The 26,053-nt window shown below is 34.4% G+C and overlaps 1 protein-coding gene across 1 annotated transcript in view; it reads right to left on the bottom strand.

Annotated features, from left to right (window-relative positions):
* The window catches only part of EEA1 (early endosome antigen 1), a 128,744-nt gene that overhangs the window by 61,914 nt on the left and 40,777 nt on the right, over positions 1 to 26,053 (bottom strand). The window contains exons 3-9 of the mRNA XM_065887448.1: positions 20,470 to 20,594; positions 14,614 to 14,668; positions 14,452 to 14,517; positions 12,519 to 12,558; positions 11,150 to 11,263; positions 5,319 to 5,440; positions 4,036 to 4,191 (exon numbers count right to left, since the gene is read on the bottom strand). Of these exons, the coding sequence (XP_065743520.1) occupies positions 4,036 to 4,191; positions 5,319 to 5,440; positions 11,150 to 11,263; positions 12,519 to 12,558; positions 14,452 to 14,517; positions 14,614 to 14,668; positions 20,470 to 20,594 (678 nt within the window). The remainder of the gene's footprint in view (positions 1 to 4,035; positions 4,192 to 5,318; positions 5,441 to 11,149; positions 11,264 to 12,518; positions 12,559 to 14,451; positions 14,518 to 14,613; positions 14,669 to 20,469; positions 20,595 to 26,053) is intronic.

The following is a 26,053-nucleotide window of genomic DNA, read 5'->3' as shown; positions in this document are numbered from 1 at the left end:
CTACTTCTAACTCTCTTTCAAAGGAATTACTAGAATATTTCACACATAACAAACAGAAATAAGTAACAGTGTATTAAAATGCAAATTTTGAGTATATTTCATTAAAATACCATGATTCCACATTAAAGTTTATAAGATACAGTTAGCCATGTGTAACATCTATCTAGTATCTATCTTGCTGATAAATGCCAACATATAAAAGGAACTAAACAAAGAAAATGTAAAGCAAATGTATCCAAAATTATTTTGTTATATCTTATACCTTTTAGATACAGTAACAAAAATAATTTTATAATGTATCCTTCGTACACTAAATATGTATATGCTTCTAAACTAGAATTTTTAAAAATATAAAAGCAAGCATTTAAAATTTTTCACTTTACTCAAGGGGGGAAAAAAGAAAGATGTGGGAAAAGTATACACCTAAAGGTACATTTTAGTTACGGGGAAGGGGAGGAACAGGAGTGAATTATAGGACACTTTCACTCTCTCTACTGCACATTATGAGTCGTTTTAATTTTTGACAGTGATCATATGTTTCTATTTAAAAAAAAATAAAGACTGAAGACAAAATTTCAAAGGAAATAAATACATTCACTATAGCAGTATCACTGGGTGAAATTCAAAAAGAAGGTTCTTCAAGTCACACAGACAGTCCTCACTAGTTAATAGGACAAGCTCATCTGTGGCTAGAAATCTTTAGCACTTGCACTTCCTGGGAATGCTGCTCCCATTTCTTCACCTTGCTTCTTGCTTACTTCATTCTTCTCCCATGTATCCTCTTTGAGGATACCTTCCCTGATCATTCTATCTAACATTGTCCCACGTTATTGCCAGCCCCACTACTGTCCATATCCTGTTTTGTTTTTCTATATAGCACTTAGCATCAACTGACTTTCTATCATGATTTGGTTTACTTATATATTTGGTTTCCACAAAGGAATATAAGCTTTATAAGAGCAGGCACTGTATCTTATTCACTGTTGTATTCCCCACATGTAAAATAGTTGCTGACACTCAGGCATTCAAAAAATACTCGCTAAAGGGATGAGTGATTCTATCTCCAAGAAGTTACTAGATATCTGTACACAAGGAAACAGTATATAAGACCCTATAAAATAGTTTGCATTTCCTTGAAGCCACGTTATTGAATTTAACATTGAATTTTTACTAAAAAATTTTAAATTACAAAATAATTAAGGAAAAATATTTCACACAAACCTGCTAGTGCTTTAAGATTATAATTATTGTCCTAATATTCTACTAGTTTTAGTAAATAATCATTTTAAAGATGGTTAAAAATTTGCTTGATTAATAAAACAAAAATGAGCATATGTTTGAAGTTCTGAGATTGCCTTAAAACACAAAATTGCCATATGGTGCTATGGTGCTATTAAAAGTAGTACTAATATTAAAAGCCTTCCAAAAACACATTACCTCAAGTTTAAGCATCTCCATTAGAAAGCAGAAAAAAATAAAATAAAATGATGGATGAAAGGTGGAAGACAAGACTGACAAAAGTACACATTGAACATACAATAAAAAGTCCAAACACACCTCTAAATCTGATCTCTTATACTAGCTTACTTTTAAATGATACTTAAATGCTCTCTTTAGTAACTATGCATGAGTATAATCATACTTATTCCATCTCTTTATAACCTTATTAGCTTTAAAAATTGGGATTCCAATAAGTATATTTGGAATACAAATAAAATTCTTAAAAAATCATTTCCATTAAAGACAACACCAAATATAAGTTGATGACAGCTTTGATATGTTTAATAATGTAGATTTTTAGGAATAATCCTTTTATTAACCTTAATTTCTGATCTAAAGAAAAGCTAATTATTTTAAAAGTACTTTTAAATACTTTAGAATGAGTTATTTTTCTATATGCCTTCTAAAATATCTAGATTTTTTAAATGTCAATGAATTCATAAGTTATATTTTTAATGAAAGGAATGGAACATATTTAACAATGTATAATACCAGATTGTATATCTTGAGCCTCAACTAGAAATACCAAACAAATCATTATATTTTTAGTTTCTTTAATTCCTTTGACTGTTTTGTTTCTGATTCCAATGTTTTAGGTTCAGTAAAGCAGTAATATATAAAATAGTTTTTTTTCTATTAAGTTCAAGTTATATAATTCACTAACACACTTAACTGAGAATAAATAGAAATGAATTTTAATAAATTAATAAAATACATGCCAGTTTTCAAGGAGTAAGCAGAAGCTAAAAACAGTTATAAACAAATAAATGAGATGGAATATTTAGACAGTAATTTTTTTTCATGTGGAAATGGTATTAGACACAACTCAAAAGTATTTTAAGCTATACTCAATACAAATATACAATATGTCAAGATATAAAAAGTAATAAAAATAAGTATTAGATCAAGATTAATAGCACAAATTTACTTCTAAGGCAATCACCAGACCACCTAAAATGGGAAATAACATGATATAGAAAGAACACGAGTTTCAGACCAAACTTGAGTTCTAATTCAAGCTTCTTTATGTTCGGTGCATGACCTTGAACAAGTTATTTAACCTCATTGAGCCCAGATTCCTTAAATATAAAACAAACTTAATACTTAACTTACAGGGTTAAAAGAAATTTCTACACAAGCATTATCTGGATGGGATTTTACCTCATGAGACTTCTTTGATTCAGCCTCTCCTTGATTACACATTAGAAGCTTTTTATTGGCTTTGATAAATTCATGAACTCCCTGGAATTATCTGAAAATTTGTGGTACTATGTGTCATTGGGCTACAAAGATCACTTTTGGGAAATCTGCACCTGAAGTTCATAAACTTTAAAGTCTGAAATATTAAGCATCATAAAGCCTCACATGCCTATGCATGTTGTACGCATAAACTTTCACCATTCCTCCACTAATAAGATATAGGAGGAACTAAAATAAAGGATGACATGGGTTATCTATAATATTTATACTCCATAGCTCATTAATAAGTTACTAATTATGAATAGAGTGGCTTTTAGATCACCAGCTGAAAAACTCTAAGAAAGAGATGCAAGTTGAAATGTCACTATAACAACTTTTTAAACTGAAAACATGAAAAACAGAGGTCCACATAATATATGGGAGCTTAAGAACTACACATAGTACTAGTTATAACAAAATACCTCCTATGATACAGTAGGAAGGACAAAGGCATTTTTAAGCAAATATATTTACTACACATCCTAGAGTCTGTCACATGCTGACATAATTATATAAGGGATTTACAGGCCAAAGTCATGCAAGAAATAGTACAAGAAACTGAGAATGTTTATCCTGGAAAAGAAAAAAACTCAGAGTAAATATGAACAGTCTTCAAATATTTCATGTGGGAAAGAACAGTTTACTATGTTTAATTCCTGAAAACTGGAACCAGTGCATGTAAATTATAGGGAAACAAATGCCAACTCAATGGAATGGCTGACTTAGGAAGAAATATGCACCCCCTATACCACCTAGCAAGAGTTGTAGATCACTTATCAGAGATGCTATAAAGGGAATTCCTGGATGGAGTGTTAGACTAGATGATTTTTATGACTTCTTTCAACCACAAAATTAAATAACTGATAAATGAAAAAGAAGTCGAATAGAAAATAAGTCTTAAATACTTTTTCTAAACAACATTGGTTATACAAATGAAGACAATGAAATCATACTTCCTTTACCCCTACCAAATTGAAATAAACTTAATTACTACTTACTGACTAGTCTGGAGCAAATTTAACTTTAAATATAATTTCTATACAATATACATCATTTATTAAACAGAATAATACTCTTGTATGCAAACATTCTTCTCTAAGGCTCTAGCTTCATAGAGCAAATATTAAAAATATTGACTATCAGACCATATTGACTATATACAAATATTACTCAGACCAGATGAAAGAAAGGCAAATACTGCTTGATAGGTTCACTCAGAAAAATTCTGGCTTCACTCAAGAGTGCACACTAAACAAGTTAACATAAATCTCATTTAAGTGCACTAAACTTCATTACCTGTGAGTGAGCATGTTCTGCTTGTAACTTTTTGCATTCATCTTTGAGTTTTTCAGATTCTCTCTCACGTTCCAAGGTCATGTTGTCCATTAGCGTTTGAACTTGTACCAGTTCTTTCTTAAGCACAGCAACATCTTCTATTCCAGGTCTCTGAAGCTGTGAAACAACACATTTTAATAAAAAATCACAGTGAAACTAAAATAACACACTTTTTTTTTTTTCTTTTTTTTGTGGTATGCAGGCCTCTCACTGCTGTGGCCTCTCCCGCTGCGGAGCAGACACGCAGGCTCAGCGGCCATGGCTCACGGGCCCAGCCACTCCGCAGCACGTGGGACCTTCCCGGACCGGGGCACGAACCCATGTCCCCTGCATCGGCAGGCGGACTCTCAACCACTGCGCCACCAGGGAAGGCCAACACACATTTTTAAAATAGTTTTACTACTAAGAAATCAAAATAAACAATCTTTAATATCAATTACTAGATTCCAAACATCAAACACTGATGTCTTCCCCCAACCACCCTCTCCTTTTCCCGCTCTATCTTATACTTGATAGTATTACCACTCAAGGTACAAAATCACAAATTCACAATTATCCTTAGCACTTTAATTGCTGTCCTTTCCTTCACAAAGTATACCCACTGGTGATAACAATCACTTGATAAATGCTAAATTCCTTCATTTTTTTTATCCTAGGAAACTGGTCAATAACATGAAGAAGGAACAGGTATAAGCATAATTTGGGTTTGTTGCAGGTTGAATACAGTTGATTCATTTATTCATATATTTCTTGAGTGCTAAATAAAGGACAGAAAGGAGGCAAGGACAGATCCAAAGTTGTTAAGCCTGGGGAGAGTGATGAAAATATATGGTACCAATGACAGAAATACAGTTACAGAGGAAACAGGATGACTTGATTTTATACTTGTTGAATTTGAAATGAAAGCTAGAAATGCAATCAGAAGTACCCAAAAAGTATAAATTTATACAACTAAAGTTCAAGGGATGGTAAGATCAGAGATGCAAATATGGAAACTACTAAAAAAGACACGATATTAAGATAGAAACAACAAAAATGTTAAAGTCATAAATTATGTGTCATAAAATTCCATTTTTACTTTAAAAATCATATAAAGTATATACATTTACGTGGTAAAACAAAAGGGAATTTTTTTCTTTCCTCCATTCTACTCAAGCTGTACTTCCAAAAATGTTTCATCAGTGTATACATTTAATTTTTCAATTTCAAATAAGGTACATTCTAATAAATGGCTTCTAAATTACCAGTTCAGTCTTTAGATCTTGAATTATAGTTGCTCCTTTGTTTAATTCTTCTGTTAGATAGGTCACTTTTTGTTCAGCAGCTTCTCGAAGACTCCTTTCTTCATCATATTTTGACTTTACATCTAATTAAGGATAGTTACACAAATGACATGACATTAACTCTAGGGAAGAACAGTTTTATAAATTCTTGTACGTTCCAGTATATATCTATATATCACTCTAATTCAAATTCACATTCCTTTAATAACCATAAATATATACAATAAAATTATACTTCTGATTACATTAAATGATAAACTATTTTTTTTTACTTTTTGAATTTTATTTTTATTTATTTATACAGAAGGTTCTTATTAGTCATCAATTTTATACAAATCAGTGTATACGTATCAATCCCAATCGCCCAATTCATCCCACCACCACCCCCAACCCCCGCCGCTTTCCCCGCTTGATGTCCATACGTTTGTTCTCTACATCCTTGTCTCAATCTGCCCTGCAAACCGGTTCATCTGTACCATTTTTCTAGGTTCCAAATACATGCATTAATATACGATATTTATTTTTCTCTTTCTGACTTACTTCACTCTATATGACAGTCTCTAGATCCATCCATGTCTCAACAAATGACCCAATTTCATTCCTTTTTATGGCTGAGTAATATTCCATTGTATATATGTACCAAAACTTCTTTATCCATTCGTCTGTCAATCAGCATTTAGGATGCTTCCATGACCTGGCTATTGTAAACAGTGCTGCAATGGACATTGGGGTGCATGTGTCTTTTTGAATTGTGGTTTTCTCAGGGTATATGCCCAGTAGTGGGATTGCTGGATCATACGGTAATTCTATTATTAGTTTTTTAAGGAGCCTCCATACTGTTCTCCATAGTGGCTGTATCAGTTTACATTCCCACCAATAGTGCAAGAGGGTTCCCTTTTCTCCACACCGTCTCCAGCATCAGTTGTTTGTAGATTTTCTGATGATGCCCATTCTAACTGGTGTAAGGTGATACCTCATTGCAGTTTTGATTTGCATTTCTCTAATAATTAGTGATGTTGAGCAGCTTTTTATGTGCTTCTTGGCCATCTGCATGTCTTCTTTGGAGAAATGTTCATTTAGGTCTTCTGCCCATTTTTGGATTGGGTTGTTTGTTTAATATTGAGCTGCATGAGCTCGTTTATATGTTTTGGAGATTAATCCGTTGTCCGTTGATTCGTTGGCAAATATTTTCTCCCATTCTGAGGGTTGTCTTTTCGTCTTGTTTATGGTTTCCTTTGCTGTACAAAAGCTTTGAAGTTTCATTAGGTCCCATTTGTTTATTTTTGTTTTTATTTCCATTACTCTAGGAGGTGGATCAAAAAGATCTTGCTGTGATTTATGTCAAAGAGTGTCCTTCCTATGTTTTCCTCTAAGAGTTTTATAGTGTGCAGTCTTACGTTTAGGTCTCTAATCCATCTTGAGTTTATTTTTGTGTATGGTGTTAGGGAGTGTTCTAATTTCATTCTTTTACATGTAGCTGTCCAGTTTTCCCATCACCACTTGTTGAAGAGACTGTCTTTTCTCCATTGTATATACTTGCCTCCTTTGTCATGTATTAGTTGACCATAGGAGCGTGGGTTTATCTCTGGACTTTCTATCTTGTTCCATTGATCTATGTTTCTGTTTTTGTGCCAGTACCATATTGCCTTGATTACGGTACCTTTGCAGTATAGTCTGAAGTCAGGGAGTCTGATTCCTCCAGCTCCGTTTTTTTCCCTCAAGACTGCTTTGGCTATTCGCGGTCTTTGGTGACTCCATACAAATTTTAAGTTGATTTGTTCTAGTTAAGTAAAAAATGCCATTGGTAATTCAACAGGGATTGCTTTGAATATGTAGATTGCTTTGGGTAGTATAGTCATTTTCACAATATTGATTCTTCCAATCCAAGTACATGGTATATCTCTCCATCTGTTGGTATCATCTTTATTTCATCAGTGTCTTATAGTTTTCTGCATACAGGTCTTTTGTCTCCCTAGGTAGGTTTATTCCTAGGTATTTTATTCTTTTTGCTGCAATGGTAAACGGGAGTGTTTCCTTAATTTCTCTTTCAGATCATCATTAGCGTATAGGAATGCAAGAGATTTCTGTGCATTAATTTTGTACTTGCAACTTTACCAAATTCAATGATGAGCTCTAGTAGTTTTCTGCTGGCATCTTTAGGATTCTCTATGTATGGTATCATGTCGTCTGCAAAGAGTGACAGTTTTACTTCTTCTTTTCCAATTTGTATTCATTTTATTTCTTTACTTCTCTGATTGCCGTGGCTAGGACTTCCAACACTATGTTGAATAATAGTGGTGAGCGTGGACATCACTGTCTTGTTCCTGATCCTAGAGGAAATGCTTTCAGTTTTTCACCATTGAGAGCAATGTTGGCTGTGGGTTTGTCATATATGGTTTTTATTATGTTGAGGTAGGTTCCCTCTATGCCCACTTTCTGGAGAGTTTTTATCATAAATGGGTGTTGAATTTTCTCAAAAGCTTTTTCTGTATCTATTGAGACGATCATATGGTTTATATTCTTCAATTTGCTGATATGGTGTATCACATTGATTGATTTGCGTATATTGAAGAATCCTTGCATCCCTGGGATAAATCCCACTGGATCATGGTGTATGATCCTTTTAATGTGTTGCTAGATTCTGTTTGCTAGTACTTTGTTGAGGATTTTTGCATCTATATTCATCAGTGATATTGGTCTGTAATTTTTTTTGTAGTATTTTTGTCTGGTGTTGGTATCAGGGTGATGGTGGCCTCATAGAATAAGTTTGGGAGTGTTCCTTCCTCTGCAATTTTTTGGAAGAGTTTGAGAAAGATGAGTGTTAGCTCTTCTCTAAATGTTTGATAGAATTCACCTGTGAAGCCATCTGGTCCTGGACTTCTGTTGGAAGATTTTTAATCACAGTTTCAATTTCATTACTTGTGATTGGTCTATCCATATTTTCTATTTCTTCCTGGTTCAGTCTTGGAAGGTTATACCTTTCTAAGAATTTGTGCATTTCTTCCAGGTTGTCCACTTTTTTGGCATAGAGTTGCTGTTAGTAGTCTCTTAGGATACTTTGTATTTCTGCAGTGTCTGTTGTAACTTCTCCTTTTTCATTTCTAATTTTATTGATTTGAATCTTCTCCCTCTTTTTCTTCATGAGTTATCAATTTTGTTTATCTTCTCAAAGAACCAGCTTTTAGTTTTATTGATCTTTGCTATTGTTTTGTTTCTATTTCACTTATTTCTGCTCTGATCTTTATGATTTCTTTCCTTCTGCTAACTTTGGGTTTTGTTTGTTCTTCTTTCTCTAGTTCCTTTAGGTGTAAGGTTAGATTGTTTGAGATTTTTCTTGTTTCTTGAGGTAGGCTTGTATTGCTATAAACTTCCCTCTTAAAATTGCTTTTGCTGCAACCCATAGGTTTTGTATCATGGTGTTTTCATTGTCATTTGTCTCTAGGTATTTTTTGATTTCCTCTTTGATTTCTTCAGTGATCTCTTGGTTATTTAGTAACGTAGTGTTTAGCCTCCATGTGTTTGTGTTTTTTATGTTTTTCCCCTGTAATTCATTTCTACTCTCATAGTGCTGTGGTCAGAAAAGATGCTTGATATGATTTCAATTTTCTTAAATTTACTGAGGCTTGATTTGTGACCCAAGATGTGATCTATCCTGGAGAACGTTCTGTGCGCACTTGAGAAGAAAGTGTCATCTTCTGTTTTTGGATGGAATGTCCTATAAATATCAATTAAATCTATCTGGTCTATTGTGTCATTTAAAGCTTGTGTTTTCTTATTTATTTTCATTTTGGATGATCTGTCCATTGGTGTAAGTGAGGTGCTAAAATCCCCCACTATTACTGTGTTACTGTCGATTTCCTCTTTTACAGCTGTTAGCAGTTGCCTTATGTATTGAGGTGCTCTTATGTTGGGTGCATATATATTTATATTTGTTATATCTTCTTCTGGGATTGATCCCTTGATCATTATGTAGTGTCCTTCCTTGTCTCTTGTATCATTCTTTATTTTAAAGTCTATTTTATCTGACATGAGTATTGCTACTCCAGCTTTCTTTTCATTTCCATTTGCATGGAATATCTTTTTCCATCCCCTCAGTTTCAGTCTGTATGTGCCCCTAGGTCTGAAGTGGGTCTCTTGTAGACAGCATATAGATGGGTCTTCTTTTTGTATCCATTCAGCGAGCCTGTGTCTTTTGGTTGGAGCATTTAATCCATTCATGTTTAAGGTAATTATCGATATGTATGTTCCTATTACCATTTTCTTAATTGTTATGGGTTTGTTTTTGTAGGTCCTTTTCTTCTCTTGTGTTTCCCACTTAGAGAAGTTCCTTTAGCATTTGTTGTAGAGATGGTTTGGTGGTGCTGAATTCTCTTAGCTTTTTCTTGTCTGTAAAGCTTTTTATTTCTCCATCGAAACTGAATGAGATCCTTGCCCAGTAGAGTAATCTTGGTTGTAGGTTCTTCCCTTTCATCACTTAAAAGTATATCATGCCACTCCCTTCTGGCTTGTAGAGTCTCTGCTGAGAAATCAGCTGTTAACCTTATGGGAGCTTCCTTGTATGTTATTTGTCATTTTTCCCTTTTGGCTTTCAATAATTTTTCTTTGTCTTTAAATTTTTGCCAATTTGATTACTATGTGTCTCAGTGTGTTTCTCCTTGGGTTTACCCTGTATGGAACTCGCTGTGCTTCCTGGACTTGGGTGGCTATTTCCTTTCTCACGTTAGGTTAGTTTTCAACTATAATCTCTGCAAATATTTTCTCTGGTCCTTTCTCTCTCTCTTCTCCTTCTGGGACCCTTATAATGCAAATGTTGTTGTGTTTAATGTCGTCCCAGAGGTCTCTTAGGCTGTCTTCATTTCTTTTCATTCCTTTTTCCTTATTCTGTTCTGCAGCAGTGAATTCCACCATTCTGTCTTCCAGGTCACTTATCCGTTTTTCTGCCTCAGTTATTCTGCTATCGATTCCTTCTAGTGTAGTTTTCATTTCAGTTATCATATTGTTCATCTCTGTTTGTTTGTTCTTTAATTCTTCTAGATCTTTGTTAAACATTTCTTGCATCTTCTTGATCTTTGCCTCCATTCTTTTTCAGAGGTCCTGGATCATCTTCACTATCATTATTCTGAATTCTTTTTCTGGAAGGTTGCCTATCTTCACTTCATTTAGTTGTTTTTCTGGGGTTTTATCTTGTTCCTTCATCTGGTACATAGCCCTCTGCCTTTTCATCTTGTCTAACTTTCTGTGAATGTGGTTTTTGTTCCACAGGCTGCATGACTGTAGTTCTTCTTGCTTCTGCTGTCTGCCCTCTGGTGTTAAATGATAAACTTTAAATGATCAAATGTCTTTGTCTACATAAATTCCACACAGCGATAAATTACTAATTAGCATTTTAACGTATACTTAATCACATACAATATATTACCTAAAAGCATGTATATGTAGTTAAAAAATTATATGCAATTGTCAGCATAACCAAATGTTAAATGTGTACTATATTACTTAACTTGTTCAAAATGTTAGTTGTTAATCTTTAAGCATACCCCAAAAGAAAATTCATCTTCTCTAAAATTCAAGAAGAATTTTACAGAGAAAATCAGTCCTTTGAAAGGAGGTGGTGGGAAAACAAACAAAATAACTTATATAGCAACTCTATTATCATTAAATGCCAGTAATCACCACCACAATCTATAACAAATGCTTTATCACACTAAAATACAATGTTTATTCCTAGGATATACAATGGCAAAATTGTAATGAGACTGATATATTGGCTAAATAATTCTGATTTAATTTACCTGCAATTTCAGTGGCAAGTTGGGCTGCTTTCTGTTCAAATAAGTCTTTCATTTGCTTAATATTAAAATTTTCTGTTTGGGCTTCTTCTAACTGCTGTTCCAGAGACTGTAGTTCTACAAAAAAGTACAGTAATTATTCAAATACAATGTGAATTACATTTCCTAAATTGTTATTACTTATAATCACTGTAGAAGTTAAAGACAATCAACATGTGTCTACTAGCCAATTACTAGTAGAGTACCTTCACATTTTAAGAATTAAGCATAGAGCTTCCCTGGTTAAGAATCCACCTGTCAATGAAGGGGACACGGGTTGGAGCCCTGGTCCAGGAAGATCCCACATGCCTCGGAGCAAGTAAGCACGTGCGCCACAACTACGGAGTCTGCGCTCTAGAGCCCGCTAGCCACAACTACCGAGCCCACGTGCCACAAATACTGAAGTCTGCGCACCTAGAGCCGCTGCTCCGCAACAAGAGAAGCCACTGCGATAAGAAGCCCGCACATCGCAACAAAGAGTAGCCCCAGCTCGCCGCAACTAGAGAAAGCCGGCATGCAGCAACAAAGACCCAATGCAGCCAAAAATAAAATAAATTTATTTTTTAAAAAAAAGAGAATTAAGCATAGCCAATTCATTTAAGGCTCAAGTCATAGTTTACAAACATGTAAAACAAATGAAAGGAATATTTAGCAATCATACCCAAATAATTTATAAGTATTTGTTTAAGGATTATTGTGACTTCACATTTCTCAGTTATTTTCCTATATCTGTCAACTGACCAAAAAGAAATATATCCTGCACCTCTGATGAAATATGTAACAATGCGAAATGAAATTAGAACTGTTTTAAGAACAATCAAGGCCTTAAATAAAGTAATCAATTAAAATATGCAGTCAACTCCTACTACTTCATTCTCATAAAGAAAAGGGATTTTAGAGGGACATTAAATACAATAGCTAATCTCAAAATATAATTTTGATTATTCATTGCGCATTCCTCCAGTTAAAGTCCATTACCAAGATGCTAGTTTCACCATTTTTTTATTTCAAGAGAAAAAACTGCATCGCTCTTTAATACAGATCTAAATTTTCATTAACCACCATATTAATGTAATATTTCAGAAGTTTCTTTCTAACTTCAGAATATAATAAACTAAAACAGGACTAAGATTTCATTAACTGATTAAGTTACAAAGTTCACAGGTAATAGATACTCTCAGCCTAGAATATGACTGTTGTCTTCACTGTTTTAAAGCCAGAAAGTATAATCACAAAATAAAATCATGTAGCAAGCATCACAGAAAAAGAAAGAAGAAAGGATGAGAAAGAAGAAAAAGAAAAATGAAAAAATAACAGCTTCAAGTAAAGTTACCTGCTGATGAATCAGTCACTAATCCATCAGGTTTAGACTCCTCAATGAAAACAAAAACATAAACAAATAAATTAAAAGGAAAAGACAATACTGTTACAATTGCCAATGTGAAAAAAATCTCTGAAATCCACATTCTGTCAGGTAAGTAGCAAGATTTTGATGAAAATCAAATCTTGGCCTGCTCACATTCTTCTATATCTCTAAGGTATGACTAGGCAGTCTGGAATAATGATGTAACTGTAGCTCACTGATTCTAAGAATTATTTTATGTTAACATATATTAAATTTTTATGAGTCTTGCCAAGATGGCATCTTAAATTCCATAAACACAGTAATAAGTAACATAAACTATCACAATTATAAAAATAGATTCTAAAGCAAACACTTAAGTTAGCAGACAAGATTCAATCCTATAATAGTCAAAATTTTTCATAAGCTGAAATATGCCATGAAACTAACACTACTAAAAATTGGCTTTAAAAACATAAATTTTTAATTCCAGATTATAAATTATCTTTAAAGGAGCCGAAATAAAGAATGTATTCCGTAAGGTTTAATTTATCCCATGCATTAGGAATAAAATAATATACCACCTAGTCATTATTCCCATATTCTAAAGAATTACATATATCTGAAAAAGTTTCATAAGGTATCTCACAGTACAACTGACTTTTTATTTTCCTATACATTGGATTTAGACATACTGATTGCTAATAATCATCAGTAATTAAAATACATTTTCCCCCAAAGGTAAATTTCTTATCAAGGCAATTGCACTGTGGGAATGTATTTAATTTATTATAAATGTAAAATAGCCATATCAAATATAGTAAACAATTTCCTCTGTGTTTACAGGTGTGGAAAATAATACAGCTCATGTTTGAATGATTGTTAATGGCATCTATGTAAGACACACATAAGTGAACTATAAGTATTTTGGATTACTAAAAACCTCTTTAATGCGTCCTCAATTATAGAAGCTGAGCAGTAATAAGACTGATATCTTTTTTATCCATTTATTTGTTTTTTTCCTAGTCTAAATCATAATTTTTGGTGAAAAGACAAAAAGACCAACTGGGAGTCATAATGTGCTAAGATAATGTGCACAGGGATCACTAATTACTTTATAAAAGTATTAGAGCTATTGTTAAAGGGTGTCAGTTTTATTCTTATAAATGAAAACTATATATGTATTTGGTAAAATTCATTATTCTATGATTCTTTATGTAAGTTTAGTATAAAAGTCAAAGTAATTTTAGTATAAAAATCATAATTGGTTAAGACATTGTTTAGAAAATACATTAAGCTATAAAGAACATATATAAAGAATCTAAGATATCAAGTGAAATCCCTCAAAATAACCACTTTTGATACCACAATGATTTTCTTGTTCTTTTCGCTATATATTATTTTTATGTAAAGTTGTATAGTATATATGTGCCTGTGTGTGTACAAAGACACAAATGCTTTTAACCTCATTAATACATCAGTTTTCCCAAGTTTTCAAACAATCTCCACTAATGTAAACTGTAAGCAGCTACTAATAGTTCTGTCCTTACTAACAGACATTTTAGTGATTTCTAATTTGTCACAAACACAAATGCTTTGAAGAGCTTCACTACTGTTTGAACCTATATTTCTTAACCATTTAGGTATATTGTCAGAAAATAAGAATAATGTTTTAAACAATCCATAGGTAAATGATTCTTAATGGAGCACCTTTAAGGAGTTACATCTGACCTTCCCACATATTAGTTATATTGGTTTGCATTCATTAGTACTACAAAGGATATACATGTAGGCTAATATACAGAGAAACAAATTAGGAAGTTATTCATATCAGGCCACCTGTTTACAAAAAAGTATTATGCTTAATTTTCAACAATGAAAATAAACAACTAATAACACACTTCAAGTATTTAAAAGCAATTACTTGCTGCTGCAGCCCTTGAAATTTTTCTAATTCTTTCTTTAATTCTTCTGAGTACCATTTTTCCTCCTAAGAGAAGAAAACAGTTTTTAATTAGTAAATTGTAAAAGATTTTATTTATCTGAAACACTGAAAATAAACAAGTATAATCATTTTTAGTCTTACCTTAAGTGAAGCCTGTAGGTCTTGGACCTCTTGTCTGAGTAGTGTTATGTCATCTCTAAACATAAGTTGAAAAAAAAGGAATTAATAGTTAATGTTCTTTAACAAATCATGGCCAGTGACTGCATATTAGTATTCTAATTTTCTCAGGTCTTAAAAAAATACTATAGATTTTATGTATAGTGGCATACATATATATATAAAATCCTTGGGAAAATAATTTTATTCCTAAAGCACATTGTCTATAAATGGAAGAACATTTTCTCATGAAAATGATAAAACTGACTGTCAAGAACCTGAGCCCAAAGCAAAATATCTCCCATTAATTTACCAGCAATAAGCATCAATAGCTTCCTATTGCAGTAGTGTAAAATCTAAACTCATGAACAAGGACTATAAAATCTGCACAATCTACTCCCTGCCTTACCACTCTCACCCTCATTACTTTAGCTCTAACAATTCTGGCTTCTTTCTGTTTCTTGAGTCTGAAATGCTCTTTCCTGTCAAAACTTCACATTCTGTTCACTTCACCTAATTCTCTGTCAGTCTGACAAAGAATGGTGAGCAGACACTTCAAGGACCTAATGCAGGAAAAACATTCCATGAGAAAACACATTTAGGATTATTCTTGTGGATATGAGGAACATATCTTCCCCTGTTGGATTATAAATAGCAGAAAAAGGGACTCTCCTTCCTCCATGCCACTCCAATGGCTGCCACGGTAGAAGACACAAAACTGAACTGAGCTGATTGGGAATACTCAAGTTAACTGATTCTAGTACAAAGGGAACAGAACAGGATCAGTTCTAATGTTTCAGAAGACCAAGTCCACACCAGCACAAGCATTATCAGAAAGTAAAAGATAATGGGACATACTGGTGCAAGAATTATTCTCTAGGATGGGAGTGGGGGTAGAGAACAAATAACAGAGTCAGCTTCATCTGTGAAACATGGTTAATAATAGAAAAAGAAGGAAATTGCCAACAAAGAAAAATGTGAAAGATGCAGAAATAAGTCCTCTACCTTTGGTAGCCATTCATATGTAAAGAATTACTTCATTATTCAACAGAACTTGTCTATGCCAGACTCTCAAGTTGTTCAGTTTAATGGGGCAAGTATAAACATGGAAAGAAGAGTAACAGACCATCAGTTCTATGATAAAAATAAAAACAGAGACATAGGGACTTCCCTGGTACTGCAATGGTTAAGAATCCACCTGCCAATGCAGGGAACACGGGTTCGATCCCTGGTACGGGAAGATCCCACATGCCGTGGAGCAACGAAGCCCGTGCTCCACAACTACTGACCCTTGCTCTAAAGCCCACGAGCCACAACTACTGAGCCCACATGACACAACTACCGAAGCCCGAGCGCCTACAGCCCATGCTCCACAACAAGAGAAGCCACCGCAATGAGAAGCCCGCACACCACAACAAAGAGCAGCCACCACTCGCCGCAACTAGAGAAAGCCCACACACAGAAACAAAAACCCAATGCAGCCAAAAATAAATCAATTAATTTTTTTAAAAAACAGAGGCATAAAGATAGTGATCACTTCTACTTACAAGCACTTCATGATGGAGATAAACTTTGAGGTGATGTCTTTAATCTCTGAATACAAAAGTAAAACTGGATAATAGATTCCTGTTTCTTTTGTTGACTCTTAAAATTTGTCTTTTTATGACACTTTCATTAGTTTTCTTTACTTCGTGTGTGTGTGTCTCCCCTCCCCTCCCTCTCTCCCATGTGGCCCTATGAACTTACCCAATTTGTAGAAACCACCTGCCAACTTAGTCTTAATATAAGAAGAACACAGGGAACACTTAGTTTTAATATGTGTATAGAAAAGTGTATATATGTTTTAAGTTTTCCCTACTCTTTATTAATCTTCCAACTCTATGTATAAACTAAAACGATGAAGAGAGGAATTAATAACAATATTCTTGAAAGGCTAATACTAAATTGAATGAAATTGCGAGGAAGATAAAGGAAGATAATTCCAATTCAACTTCTAATTGGGTGGGCTCAGTTACTCCAATTAATCTTTTAAAAAGTGCCACTTAACAAATTTTTGAAGCAATTTGCCTAGCAAAGAAAATCTTTTGAAACGTGTAATATATCAAAGCAATCTAGGATATTTACAAAAGAAAATTAGGAAACATCAATCAAAATTTTAAAGGGAAACTTTATCCAAAAATTCCAATTCTAGAAATTTATCTTCCAGATATATTCAAACGTGCAAATGTTATGTCCACAAGGACATATACCACAACATTTATAATTACAAAACACTGGAAATGGCCTAAATGCTATGAACAGGAGAATGATAAAATTCCATGCAGTCATTAAGAAGAATGAGATAGCTTTACCTGCATTGATATGAAACAATCCATAAGATACACAGAGAAACAAAAGGTATAGGACAATGTAGAACTTCTCTTTTATGTAATTACATACATTTATATATTTCTTTATATATACACAGATATAAGCATATGTGTATACATGCATACACTATCTCTGTAAATATACACAAGAAACTGATGATAAGTAAGAGGCTAGGGGGAAAGGGTGGCAAGGACTCAATTTATACCACATAATTTTTTGAACCATTTGAATTTTGTATTCTGCATATGCTATCCATACAACTAGTTTTAAAATCTGGACCCAAGAAAACTAATGCATCACGTTTCATATATATGATTGATGTTGATGGAATTCTCAGTTTGTCATACGTTAACTGTAGAGCTTTAAAACAAAAAGGTTTCATGACCCACCTAAGTCACGTGGGCTTTGATCTAGAAAACATATCTTGCCCATAGTCACATGCGACCCAATATGTTATAGAAGGGCAGGATGTAATTTTAAGAAATTGGAGAGGTACAGGAAGATGGGAAGAACACATATAGTAACAAATAAACCTGGAAAAGTATACACTGACTACTCCATAACCAATGAGAAACTAGTGCAAGTTAATATTCAGAACAAAGCAATCAAATTTCCATTTTAAGAATACTAGTCTGGGGCGTACCTGCTAGCACAGTGGTTAAGAATCCACCTGCCAATGCAGGGGACATGGGTTCGAGCACTAGTCCGGGAAGATCCCACATGCCGTGGAGCAACTAAGCCCATGTGCCACAACTACTGAGCCTGCGCTCTAGACCCCGTGAGCCACAACTACTGAGACTGCATGCCACAACTACTGAAGCCCATGCGCCTAGAGTCCGCGCTCCACAACAAGAGAAGCCACTGCAATGAGAAGCCCGCGCACCAAAATGAAGAGTAGCCCCTGCTCGCTGAAACTAGAGAAAGCCCACATGCAGCAACGAAGACCCAACACAGCCAAAAATAAAATAAATAAATTTATTTTTTAAAAAAAGAAAAAGAATACTAGTCTGGCAGCAACATGGAAAGTTAAGTAGAGAGGTACAAGAGGTACAAGACACAGGGAGAGAGCCAACTATAAATACTGAAAAATATTTTTGAGTGAGAGATGATGAAGCCTAAACTAAGCCGTAGCAGGGAAGATAAAAGGGGCTTCCCTGGTGGTGCAGTGGTTGAGAGTCCGCCTGCCGATGCGGGGGACACAGGTTTGTGACCCGGTCTGGGAGGATCCCACATGCTGCGGAGCGGCTGGGCCCGTGAGCCATGGCCGCTGAGGCTGCGCGTCCGGAGCCTGTGCTCCACAACGGGAGAGGCCACAACAGTGAGAGACCCGCGTACCGCAAAAGAAAAAAAAAAAGTTGTAAGAGCTGTTAAGGAGATAGAATTAACTAAACTTTGTGACAGATCAAATAGGGGAGGGTAAGTGTGTAAAAATGAGCATATCCAATTTTCTGGCTTTAGTAACTTGGTGGAAAGATAATGTTGCCATTAACCAGAAGATGTAACAGTAGGTAAGGAAAAGATTTAGAAGGAAATATAATGAACCCTGTTTTCAAATGTCAACAGGGAGATGTTCCTTTGGAACATCTAAGAGAAGATACCTAGTAGGCAACTTGGGAGTAATTCTAGGTTGGAGATGTAGTTTAGGAGGAAGTCATGGATATGGATATTACCCCAAGTACATTATATAGAGGAAGGGAGTACATTAAACAGATCAAGAAAGAATTATCACAATGATGTGCTGTCTCAGAAGAGTAGAAGGAAAGAGAGCCAGAAGAACCAAATTGTGCAGAGATTGTAATAAATAGTCTACAAAGATGGCTGCCATCAAGTTCTTCCCTTCGTATACACAGAAGCCACTCCTCCACTGAAAGATAGAGCTTACTTCTTGGCCTCTTCAATCTAAGCTGGCCCTCAGATTCCTGAGCACTCCTGTAGCTACTATGACCAATAAAATATGGCAGAAGTGACACTCTGAAACTTTTGAAGCCAGGCCTTAAGATAACTGGCAGCTTCTGTTTCTTTCCTCTTGTAATGCTCTTTATTAGAACCCAACTGCTGGCCTGCAAGTCCAAGCAGCTGCATAGAGAGGCCTACATGAAGGAGAACTGAGTCCCCTAATATACTGCCCCAGCTGAGCTGACGGCCAGCATCCAGCATCATCTCCCAGCCATGAATGTGAGGTCATTTTGGACCTTCTGGCCTTCCCAGCACTCAACTCTACATAACTTAAAGCAGAACCATCCAGTCAAATCAAAGAATCATGAGAAGTAATACAGAGTTACAGTTTTAAACCACTAGGTTTGGAGTGGACTATTACACAGTTATAGATAACCAAAACAGAAGTCAAGTAAAATAAAAACTGAAAATAATCCAGATTTTTTTTTTACCGTTGACCTTTGAAGAAGTATTTTCAGGAGAATCGTAGGGCAAAAACCAGGTTTTAGTGAGCTAAACATTGGAAGAAAAGTTAAGAAGCAAGAACACAGGTAGACTATGGATCTTTTTATGTTGAAAGTTCATGTATTGGGCACTAATTCACAGCTGAGAAAGCAACTCTGTTAAACTGACACTAAATATATAAACATTTATATATAAGTATATATTTTATATCTATCTCCTAACAAAAGAACAGTACCCAAAATTATTGACTCATATATTAAAATCCTAAAGAGCACTAATAGTCATTTGTAAAAGGGAAGATTCATATTTCCCAAAAGCTCTGGTTTTCCCACATATTTTAATAAATTAAAACAACCATATTTTATAGTTCTACATATCTATCAACCAAAATGTGGTCATAATACTTTTCCTTAATGTGGTGTCCTTTATGCTATAGCATATTAACCAAGTAAGAGGCTTTTTTTTTTAAAGAAAAACATGAAAAACAATTTTTTACAAGTAGAATAAAATCAAGTTTTCTTCCTTAGTGGGAATATAAGACAAGAGTCCTTACCAGTAGAAGAAGAAAAGCAAAGTCATACTGTTGAATGCTGTTCTAATTAATTATATTTTAGTTTAATTCTTAAAATGGTCAGGCAAAATTGTCAAGAAGTAGAATGTGTTATGTGTGCTTGCTGTTATATTGGTGATTACAAAAAAAATGTTTTTTTAATAATTATTCAATTTAATTCTTTGCTAAATTCATTATTTTAACAACTTACTGTAAAATCTTCTAAACAAAGCATATCATTCTTTATTAAGCAGAATTGCTAAATAAAATTTAACCTTTTAAAAAATCACAATCTTTATTAAAAATAAACCAGTGAACCATATTGTAGATGCTGGTATAGATAGTTTTTGGTCAAGGATAGGATTGGTTATAACAATAAAAGATGAAGGCTATGCTAAAAGAAAATAGATTTAAATTAAATAATATAAAAACACTACTCTTTTCGAAAACTAAGTATTCTTGATAAAACAATGATATCACATGCATTCACTACATTACACTTCAAAACTATTATACTGTACCGCTTCAGAGCCAGAGCTTCTCCTCCATGACTCGAATCATTACCAGCATCGTGGACTGCCTCATAGTGTTTGAAAAGTTCATCAGCGGATCCAAGAGATTTCATACACTGCGGACATATGAAACCCTACAGAAAGAGGTAGAAAAAGGTTTCAAAATAGTATTTAGTATTGCAAAATAACCATTTTTATGTTATTAAATACAGTCATATGTATTATTCATACCAACAGGTAAATTGTAATTTACAGCGTTAAGCCCAAATTCTGGTATTGTGCAAAGGCACATCACTGCCTATCCTGGTTGCAGTTTACAAAATGTTTTTTAAAACCCTTACAACCATCTTTTAGGTTGAATAAATTAGTGGCTAGAGTATAGAATTCTAATCTAAGAAGTTAGCTCTAATCTAGAAGTCTAGTTGAGAAGACTTGCCATCATATCCTCCATCTCTCTAGATATCTCCCTCAGTAAAACAATATCTGCTCCACTCTACTGTACAGGAATAACCAAAATATTAAGAACATGAAGCACTCTGATCATTGAGAAAAAAGGTAATATAAATAACTCATAATTACCACAGAGTATCTACGATGGTTGAGAAGTATTTTCATCAATAAATTCCTTGCTAACTTAAGATTAACACTATAAAAGCTTAAAATTAATATATAGTCCCATAAAATATTAAAAACTTATAAATAATCCCAGAATCATTATACAGTTATGGCATACAAGGTCCTGCAGGTATAGTCCCCCAATGACCTAACCAATCTGATCTCTGGACATTCCTTACTCTATATAACATGCTTCAACTATACTGAAGCACCTATGTTTCCCTGAACACACCACAGTATCTCACATTTTTATGCCTTTGCATCTATTGCTTTTTTCCTCCAGCATTCTCATCATCAGTTTGTCAAGTTTCTACATCCACTATAATGCACAACGCAATGAAGCTTTTAATCTATGTTTCCCTAATGGCTAGTGCAGTATTTTGAACATACCATATACTTTCTACAGAGTGTACTTATTTAATGAAATATGAATGAACCTGGCGGGCAGAATTTGGCAAAAAAACAGAAGAGCTTTAAGAGCTTGCAGATTATAAAACCTTCCAAAAGATAGACTGAGCTAAGTAATAAGTACTCCAGACACATAAAAACTAAGAATAAACAAATAACTTCTGCTCCTTTGTTGGGTGCTATACAAATAACATACCTTCACATCATTTATGCACATCATATGGCAGAATCAAGGCTCAATGAACATAACATTACCAGACAATGGTATAACAGAAGTATTGATATATATAAAGAACTATAGGAACACAAGAGGAATATCCAAGTCTGCCTGCAGCAGCAGTTAATGCTTTCCAAAAACTAAACACACACACACACACACACACACACACACACACACACACACACACACACATTATGTATATGTGTATATACATATATGTAGACATATGTCTATATGAGACACTGGAATTAGGTACTGAATAGGAATTTACTTGTCAGAAATAAAGGCATTCTAGGCACATGGAGGAGCATGAACAAAGATAAAGGAAAAGGTATGAAACAGTCATGCTGCATTTGGGAAACAGAGGTATGTTCTGATCACAGAGCCAGAGTGAAGGGCAGGGGCACTACAGGTGAATGAATGCAATGATCTCTTATGAAACTTCTAAAGTAAGCAAAGACAGTAGTACTGAGGATGCGCCTTTGGACATCAGAATAATGCCATTAGGATCCAGATATGTGATGCTCAGCACTGTCTTCTGAATGAATGAATGCCCCCAGCCTGTGTTTTAATGTACTTGGTATTATCTTTTTTCAAAGCCATCTATTATCTACCATCATATTTCATAATGGCTCTATATTAAGCTCTATTTGGTATTCTTATAACTTCTGCCCAGTAACTGCTGTACCACACTAGTTAACATGCTTTTAGTGCAACAGCACATAAACCCCTATAATATTTAGCTTGTCATTTCTCTTTCGTGTCTCAGCTTCTGCTAGTAACTAGAAGGCAAATTACAGTGCTCCTCAGGAAATCCACATCCCAATTATGCTATTTAATCTTCAAAACTTTGGCTTTTTGACCACTGTCTTTACTTCCAGGTTTTGGCTCGAGATACCCAAGGATGCCAAAAAGCTAACGATCCCATTAGGGTATGCCATACTTTCTTAAAGCTTCTAAACATTACCAGGTTAATACTCCAGAAACAACTGATTCATCCCTAAAGAGAAATTTTAGAAATTCAGTAATACATATTTAGAAATATTCCACCTAAGTAAATTTTCCATGTGATTAGAGCTTGCATGTTTAAATAAAACTTCAATTTTGGGACATTTCTGATGAAAATAATTCTAAAATACATATATGCACTTCCTCACCTACTTAAACAGATGATATTAAACCTTTGCTTAATGTCCCAGAAGCATAAATATTAATCACTGAATGGGTGTCTTCCACTCTATTAATTCTGGCAAGTCTCTAATTCCTGTACCCACATTCTATAGTTTTTCTTACACCCTGTTTTGTCTTTCAACAATCATTTCTAAAAATTATTCCTATGCTATTTCTAGCAGCACTTGCCTGATATGGATAGGAAAGACAGATTAAGGGAAAAAAAGTTTATTAAACCACATCACTCATTTAAAATAAAAGTAAAGGGACTTCCCTGGTGGTCCAGTGGTTAAGAATCCACCTTCCAATGCAGGGGATGCGGTTCGATCCCTGGGCAGGGAACACATGCCATGGAGCAACTAAGCCTGCATGCCACAACTACAGAGCTCATGCGCTCTGGAGCCTGCGCGCCACAACTACTGAGCCTGCAAGCTGCAGCGAAAGACCCCGCATGCCGCGTGCCGCAACTAAGACCCAACGCGGCCAAAAATAAAAATAAATATTTTTTTTTAAAAAAAAGTAAAATACGCTCAGAATGAATATCTGAGGGATGTCCCATGAATAGAGTACATGACCTTTAGTTCATGGGCTTTGTGATACTAATTCTGGATATTAAGAGACTCCTCTATTTTTCTAAACTATCTTCAAGGGAATTAAGGTTGCTAGATAGATAACTTACAAACAGTAAAACAGCAAAAAATAATACACCAAAATAGCCAGCTACACTTTTTCCCTTAATCATTCCAAATATCTCACCTACTCTCTCCCTCTCCCTCTCCCTCTCTCTCTCCCTCTCTCTCTCCCCTCCTCTCTCCCTCTCTCTCTCCCTCTCTCTCTCTCTCTCACATACACACACACACACACACACACACACACACATAGTGTTGACTTAAGATTAAATTCCTTACTGTTAGTTTTCAGTTATCTGTAATCCTTTCTCAGATCCACCATAGCTAAGAACTCAGGTTAACTTGATACTTATGATACCCTATTGTACCAAGTGTCCTTTCAGTTAAAAGGAAAGTTCTTATTTAAGTGACAGGTAGGTAAGATAGTCACTTTTGATTTTGGCTAACCCATAAAGAAAAGTTGACCCATATGTTCTGTAAGAAAAACAACTGGTAAAATGCTAAGCAGAGTTCCAAGAATCTTTTATGCCTCTATCTTTGCTCACACTACCTCCGTAGTTTAACTGGTGTCCTATTTGCACTCATTTCCCCACCACCCTAGAGAATGTCTGGTTTAATTGTTCCCCTCTTCAAGTTCTGCAGTTCCCCTCAAGCTGAATCAGACATTGTACTCTTTTTGCAAATATCTATCAGAAAAACTTCCTGGCATAGATACCATATCTTATTTACCTTTTTATCTCCTGTACCTACCAAAATACCTGGCACATAAGAGGTACTCTATTAATGTTAAATAAGTGAAAGTTTGGTCAGATCGTTTTCTTATACATCATTAACTCATAGGAAAGAGTAAGTCTGATTTTTTTTGTCTTTCATGGTAAAAAAAGTTTCATTCTTTTAAAAGATTTGTAAAAGAATTTTTTAAAAAGCTATGTCTCCCTTTGTTTTTAGAATACTGTAGTAATTTTCAAAGAAAGGAGATATATCATCTGAGAAATTTTTTCCAGATTAAAAATGGGCAACACTTCCCCTCACTCGCTCCCACTCCCAGCCTTCTGTATACACCAGCCTCACACACTACAGAGAACATTTGGGTGACCCATGATTAATAACAGGTGTATGTCATTCTGTCACTTCCAACAGGTCTGGGGAATCAAAACAAAGACTGAAACAGTGGTAGATCCAGATTCTAATGCTGTATATTTTTCCAAATAAAGACAGTAACAGTTGACATGCAAAGTCCTCTTTCTATGTAAGAGTAAAGCATCTTAACCTAAAGCATTTTAAAACATTCATTAATAAAACATTAACTACATAATAAAGATATAACTTACAAATGTTGAAATAAAAAACATTCACTTTATATTTCAAATTTCATGGCAAATTTTATGCAAAAATATAAACTTAAACTTTTATATATGTTTACAGATTCACAAAGAGACTGCTGCAAACAGTAAGAACAGCCAACTTCCCAAGAGCCTCTTTTCCTTATTAAACCTTCTTAGAGCATGCATAATTAAAGCAATCCACATTCCCCTATAGCAGAAAAAGTTAAGCAACACTGAGGCAAGGAAAAACAAAGCTATTTTGAGCAACCCAAAACCAAGCTGCTAAAACAAAATATTCAGGACCCACAGTAACACTGGAGTCATTAAGAAGAAGTTCCTGTCCTCTTGTCTCATTTTCAGCGTGCACTTTCTGGTAATGCTCCGACAAATCAATAGCAGTTATACATCTTTTCATACATAATGGGCAGATGAAACCCTGTGAAATAACAACTTTTAGGAGGATATATACAAAAAGTTATTTATGAAACAAAATAGAAACAATGAAAATAGACATAACAGGAAAATAATAGTATATTTCTTTTTAGTATATGGAAGAGAAATTTTCAAGTAGTAACTGTACAAAAGGTGAAAGACCTATCCAAATTAGGACTCTGAAATTAGTTTCCATCCTTATGCTATAGATTCCCATTGGTCAATTTTATTGAGTAACCAGTTGCTTTAGTCGGAATATCACTATTCTTTTTGTTTATGATACTTTGTCCTTACTTATCTAAGAGCTAGTATTGGCAAGGCAGCTTTTATTTTAGATCAAGAAACGACTGGCAGTTTTAACAAATACTTTTATGTAGATGATGTTCTCAACAAAAAAGTTGTTATAATGAAAGCAATTTTTAGTCTTCACCATATTCCACTAGCCTAAGATCCCATTCTTGCCCATACCCATAATTCCCAGTAGGTTACCCTTCCTTCTAATTTTATGAGCCAAATAAAATCATTTTAAAACAATCTCCCAAATTCCCCATACCTAACAATATATGTATTTTAAAATGTGGGCTGTTACACTGATCTATGGTTTGGGGTTTTGTCAGATAGGAACAGTAAAAGGATAAGAGAATAAAGGAGTTCAGAGTATCAGGGAGAAAGTAAATTAAATGAAGACAGTGGTGAAGGACAATAGGTTACAAAGGTTATAACGTCATGAGTTTTGGTGTCAGAAATAGATGTGGGTTTGAGTCTCAACCAATACTGACTATATGACTTTAAAA

This window comes from Phocoena phocoena, chromosome 11 (assembly GCF_963924675.1).
Source record: "Phocoena phocoena chromosome 11, mPhoPho1.1, whole genome shotgun sequence".
NCBI lineage: Eukaryota > Metazoa > Chordata > Mammalia > Artiodactyla > Phocoenidae > Phocoena > Phocoena phocoena.
The sequence above is the reverse complement of the archived record's forward strand: the minus strand, read 5'-3'. Positions and strand labels throughout refer to the sequence as shown.